Source organism: Entamoeba dispar, genomic scaffold (assembly GCF_000209125.1).
Source record: "Entamoeba dispar SAW760 scf_1105229462043 genomic scaffold, whole genome shotgun sequence".
NCBI lineage: Eukaryota > Evosea > Mastigamoebida > Endamoebidae > Entamoeba > Entamoeba dispar.
Genome location: NW_001854995.1, coordinates 1 through 5870, shown reverse-complemented (window position 1 = coordinate 5870; position 5870 = coordinate 1). Strand labels below are relative to the sequence as shown.

Genomic DNA, 5870 nt, shown 5'->3' with positions numbered 1-5870 from the left:
TAATGAATCTTTTTCTTAATCTATTTCTTATTAAACATATCAATATTCTAAAGTGTTCTAATAATTCGACAATACATGGTTTAATTCTATTAAACTAAACTCATTCCCTTATCAACACCTCGTACATATCAATGATTGAAATGTCTTTCAACCATCAGTTTATTTGTGAGTGTTTTTTCTTATTGATGAAAATAAACAAAAACCATATTAAATTTATGTTTTATATATCGAATTTATTATCAGAACACTCAATTATCATTTGAGTGATATTTGTTGATGCCACCACGACCAATAAAAAATCGATTTGAAATTCATCGACCTTATATAACTCAAGAAGAAGATGAAATCATTAAACTGACAGCCCAATACACAGCAAGAAATGGAAGTAATTTTGTAAAAACTCTTGCTGAACGAGAACAGAAGAATCCTACTTTTGCATTTCTTCACAAAAATCATCCAAATTATCCTTATTTTGCTCAATTATGTGAATCATACAATCAATGTCTTCATCCAAAACAACAATACATTCAATTTCTCAACAAAACAATGGGAAATACACAAATCCTCATTAAATACTCTAAGATGAGAGCAGACTATGAAAAGGAGATTGAAGAAATGAAAAAGAAAACTGAAGAAGATAAAAAACGAGAAGAAGAATTAAATCTTTCTATCAATTGGAATGATTTTGTAGTTGTTGAAACAATTGACTTCGATGAGTTTATTGAGGCAGAACATCAAAACATATTCTTAGATAAAATGGAACAAAGTAATGAAGAAGAAATAAGTCAAGAAACCAAAGAAGAAGAAAGCCAAAGTGATAAAGATGAGGTATCTAAAATAAAGAAAGGAAATCAGTATGGAGAAATGAAACAAGAGTGTCCTCTTTGTCATCGTTTAATTCCATTAAGTGAAATGGATAAACATATGAAAATCGAATTATCGTCTAAAACACTGAAATCTCAACAAAAATAAATACTCTATTTTATTAAAAAAGAAAATATAATTACTTATTCTTTTTAAATAAATAAAAGTGCTACTATCATCAAGCTAATAGAAACAATTGATTCTTTTGAACTATTAAGCCACCTTTGTATAACTTTCTAATTTTTTCTTTTTTTTCATAAGAAGTTTTATTTGAACCATTTCCTTTCAATAAGTCAACCATTTAATTAGACAAATCAAAGGTCTTGAATATAAAAAGAAAGACCAATATAAAGGAACACATTAATTAACTAATATTAGTGGATTACTTAATTTAAAGAAATTGATATTTTTTTATTATTGTGTATTATTTATTGTTTTCATATTTTCTTTATAATAAAACTCCCAAATATTAATATCAAATGAGTTCTTTGAGACGTAACACCTCTTATCTTGGACTCTCCCCAAGAATTTCCAGATTATCAAGGTCTAATTCCTGTTCATCAAAACTTACACCAAGAACTAGGATTATTAGTGACAGCAATGCATGGACTGCCGTTTGTTTTTTTAGTTGGTGATTATCATGTGTACAAATGTTAATTATAAAAAGTATGGATAAATTGACATGTAGTTACTTGTTCCTTTAATGAATGACATACCAGAGGCAACGTTCAAAACAATGATACATATTTCAATGGGAGTAGAAACTAATATGTCTAATTCCCAATTAATATTTTCATATTTTGTAGAGAATGAAAGACTAGCTGAATTGATTGAGTACATTGTCAAAAGAGAAGTTATTTCTAACATTGAAGAGATTTTGCTAATATTCGATTCTAATTCTTGTTTTGATGTTATGATGCAAATGTTTGCAATGAAAGAAATGGATACATTTTTTGAAAATGTTGTACTTTCTATTACACAAAAAGTACATAAATCGAAGTACAAGTTTAGTGTTTGTTATTATTAATAATATTAACTAACAATAAGTTTGACTAATATGTTTAGAATGATGACAAATCCATCACAAAGAATATAAAGAAATTAATTAAACTTCTTCGTATTATTATCAAAGAGATTACTGATTTATCAAAATACACACCGTTTGTTCTTTGTTTTGTTTGTATTGTAAATTCAAATTATTAATAAAAAAATACTATTAATACTTATCAAAACAGAGCATTCAAATATTTTATTCATGAATTAGTCAAAATTACATTTTATGATTATCCATTACAACACTGTCGAGCATTTGAAGTGTTTATGGGTGGGATTTATCTAGAAAAGATTCGATTAGTTCCAAGTAAATCAACAACAGAAAAACAAACAATAGAAGTCATTAGTCTATTTATTGATAATTATATTCATCCAAAACAAACTGAATGGAGTCAATTAATAGAAAAAGAGTTTAAAGATATTAACCAAGAAATGGACTATTTAAAACAAAGAATATTAGTTTGTTAAGTTTTAATAGAAATAAGCCATTAACTTTAATTTACATATGTAGAATCTTCAAACAGAAAAAGAAGATTGTGTCATTCAATGGAAAATACCAACTGCTGGATTTACTGAAAAATTATCTAAGTCTATTGATGAAATCAGAAATTATATTTCACCAGAAAGTCAACAACTAATTGATATATATTTTAATACAAGTCAACCAATGACCAAGAGATTTAAACAAATTGTAAATGAAATTAATCAGTTAAGTATTAATAACTTTAATGAAAAATCAGGAGTGTTGTATAAAATGTCAGTCATCAAACAACGAATTAAAGGTTTGTTCTTCTTATTTGTTTTAATTGAGTAAATAACATTATTTAATTAGTAGATGTTAATGAAGAGATTAGATACCTCAATGAATGTTTAAATACATTAGATGAAAAAGAACAATTAATAAATGAATCAAGTGAAACTGAAGAAGTGTTTTCTGGAACTGATGGAAGTAACTCTGTGATGAGCAATTTGACAAATGGAATTGACAGTCAAAGTATTAGTCAATCATCATCATTTATTCTTAATTGAAAGTATATATTGTCATTTTTGTTTTTAAAATCATTTTTATATTCTTATGACAAAAATAAAAAGAGAAAAAGAAAAACAATAATTCTTTTTGTTTTTAAAATTCAATAACAATAAATTTATTAAGTTTTAATGAGAGGAAATTAAATTCACCATTTTAAAAGATTAATCAATTTTGTTTTTCTTTCTTATATTAAACCTTATTTTTAGTACACCTTTTCTTAGTCCATTCAATTATGTACACACTTCTGAAATTTTGAAAATGGACTAGATGTTCGTTCTTTCTTAGACTGTGTTAACATAACAATATCATATGGTTGAAGTGATTCAACTGGAAGTTCTTCTTTGTTAGTAGATTTAGTTTCAGGAGATAAACTGTTTCTAATACTCCATTCAGCTGAGTCAAGTAATGACGTTGTCTATTAAGAGATTTTCTCATCATCCCATATTTATTAGTATTAGTAGGTTGTGTGGTTTGCATGAATACAATTCTTGTAATAAATGTGTATTTTTTTGATAAAGAAATAATAAATAGTTAATGTTAAGTATTGTATTTTTAGGAATTTGCTTTAAGTCTTTCAACCCCCTTGTAAATTTCATTTGACATGTTCTTTCAGTTTATTTCTCTATTTTTCTTTATCTTATTGAAAAATCACAGAAAATATTGTTGGTGTTGAGTCCACTCTTATTTATAACAAACTCTTTTTACTTGAACTTTCCTTTCTTTGTTTGAAATACTAAAATTAATTTATTCTTTGGGCTTAAATTGTTTGTGAAGAACTTTGGAAAACAAGTTCATAAATAAGTGATAGAACATACAATGGGATTGAAGATGGTAACGAGTTATTGGTTGTATTAAGAAATTTGAATTGTTGTTTATTCCTTTGAAAATACGGATTGTAGTTATAATTGACTCATGGATGTTATTGGAATAAAAATTTACTTCATTCTGAATAACAAAAATAATTGATTTATAAATAACACTTTTGTTAAAAATAATGGTTTTATATTCTAATGTATTACTCAATACAATTTTGTTCGTTAACAATCAAATGATGAATTGAAAAAGATTCGTTTCTTATCGTTTGGTGATAAGTAGAATTATCTTTGAAATAATAGTATCGGTCTTTATTCTAATGGTTTAGAATAAAATACAGTTTGTTGGATATTTAGTATATTGTCAGAATGTTATTCGTTATTATCAATTCCTCATTGAACATTTAATAAATAACTCGACTTCTTATGGATGATCCAATCCAAAGAATGTCAACAATACGAGAAGTGGCATAGTGAGTAGAGAAAATGGAGTTGTGAAGTATTGGAATAAGGTTTTTTAAATAATTCAAGTATAAATACCCCTAAAAATGAATTTTAAAGAAAAGGAATAAAAGAATCACAAATCGACTTGTGTTTATTCGGAAAGTTCTTTAGAATTAAAAGGATGACCACTTCAATGATTACATTGTTTGGTCTTAATAGAGTTCACAACGTCATTGTTTTTTTTTTTGATTCACTTGTTTTGTTAGTGTGGTTATTCGTGTAAAACATTATTGTGGTTGATGAGATAGTATTAGAACTAAATCCAATTTTAAAAAGTGAGCACAACAAAAAAGTGAAACCAAAATACTCAATAAGTATCATTTACAATAAAAAGAATATGAGAGTAGAAATTCAACATTAAAAACAATAACTAAAACAAATATTTTTTAAGAATAAAAAGAGATGAAATAATGGGTTAAATAACTTATTGATAATTTTCAATGACTCATTTTTATGATTAGTCAATTTTAATTATATTCAAAGAAACTCAAAACGTTATCAGATGAATTCTCAAGTGTTTAGTTTGAAAATTATTATTATGGGATTTAGTGGTGTTGGTAAATCGTCAGTGGCTCTAAATTACACGCATAATATCATTCTAACAGAGTTTAATCAAGCACATGGTGATGAATTTAAAAAGACCATTCAGATCAATGACCACACTATCTTATTAGAAATATATGATACGAGCGAAGATGAGTTCGTCGCATTGAGAAATCAATACATAAAACAGGGAGATGGATTTGTATTGATATATTCTATTACATCAAAAGAATCATTTGAAGAAATAAAAGGAATTTATGAAGAAATTTATCGAGTTAAACACAAAGATAAGAATGAACCAATTCCAATTATTATAGTTGGAAATAAATGTGACTTAGAAAATGAAAGAGAAGTAACAAAAGAAGAAGGTATGAATTATGCAGACAGTATTAACTGTCCATTTATTGAATGTAGTGCTAAAACAAAAGAAAACATCAATCAAATCTTTGAAATAATCACAAGAAATATTCTTGAACAAAAATATCAAAGAGAAGAAGAAGAAATATGGACAATAAAAAAACCTAAAAGAGAGAAAGGATGTTGTGTTGTATAAAAGTCAGAGTTATCAATTAATACAATATTACCACTATTTGCTATAAATGAAATGATGTTTTGTTTTAATTAATAATAGTAAAGAAAAACAAATGAGAGAATTATTAATTTAGTTTTAATAAAATTCAATTAAAAGTTAATAATAGATATTTACTTATTATATTATTTGATAAAACATATGTATTGTTTATATAATTTTATCATAACTATAATACCTTTAATATTTTGGTACTAATAATTTTATGTTCATCAAATTATTAATAGACAGCTACTTTCGATTCGATTATTTTAGTAATTTCATTAAGAAATTTTAGTTGATTTTATCTTTCAGTGTCATTGAACAAATAAGGACACATCTCATTGAGTAATATTAGTACTCTCTAATACTTCCAAAGTGTGTTTTTTCAATAACTTGAATGAGCGTGTAAGTGGTTTGTTTTAATAAGTGTGTTTTAAGCCTATTGGTCTGACTAGGTCAATAGCAATTTTGTTTTAGTGCACAAAGATAGAAT

The 5870-nt window shown here is 25.7% G+C and overlaps 3 protein-coding genes across 3 annotated transcripts, besides 4 other annotated features; all 3 read left to right on the top strand.

Moving 5' to 3' along the window:
- Window positions 1–276: 276 nt before the first annotated feature.
- EDI_286710 (spliceosome associated protein, putative) lies at window positions 277–972 on the top strand (the record flags this gene model as incomplete). Its single annotated transcript, XM_001739194.1, has 1 exon — window positions 277–972. The coding sequence occupies one exon, from the start codon at window positions 277–279 to the stop codon at window positions 970–972; it is 696 nt and encodes a 231-aa protein (XP_001739246.1).
- A 6-nt stretch (window positions 973–978) lies between these two features.
- Window positions 979–1030: a sequence feature (AT_rich).
- A 220-nt stretch (window positions 1031–1250) lies between these two features.
- Window positions 1251–1323: a sequence feature (AT_rich).
- Window positions 1324–1343: 20 nt separating this feature from the next.
- EDI_286700 (uncharacterized protein) lies at window positions 1344–2946 on the top strand (the record flags this gene model as incomplete). Its single annotated transcript, XM_001739193.1, has 6 exons — window positions 1344–1478; window positions 1553–1876; window positions 1930–2024; window positions 2100–2376; window positions 2429–2699; window positions 2753–2946. 6 exons carry the CDS (start codon window positions 1344–1346, stop codon window positions 2944–2946), a joined length of 1296 nt encoding a protein of 431 aa, XP_001739245.1.
- Window positions 2058–2086: a sequence feature (AT_rich).
- Window positions 2947–4765: 1819 nt separating the features above from the next.
- On the top strand, window positions 4766–5359 carry EDI_286690 (uncharacterized protein; the record flags this gene model as incomplete). The annotated part of the gene is made up of 1 exon (XM_001739192.1): window positions 4766–5359. One exon carries the CDS (start codon window positions 4766–4768, stop codon window positions 5357–5359), a length of 594 nt encoding a protein of 197 aa, XP_001739244.1.
- A 98-nt stretch (window positions 5360–5457) lies between these two features.
- Window positions 5458–5559: a sequence feature (AT_rich).
- The last annotated feature ends 311 nt before the right edge of the window (window positions 5560–5870 follow it).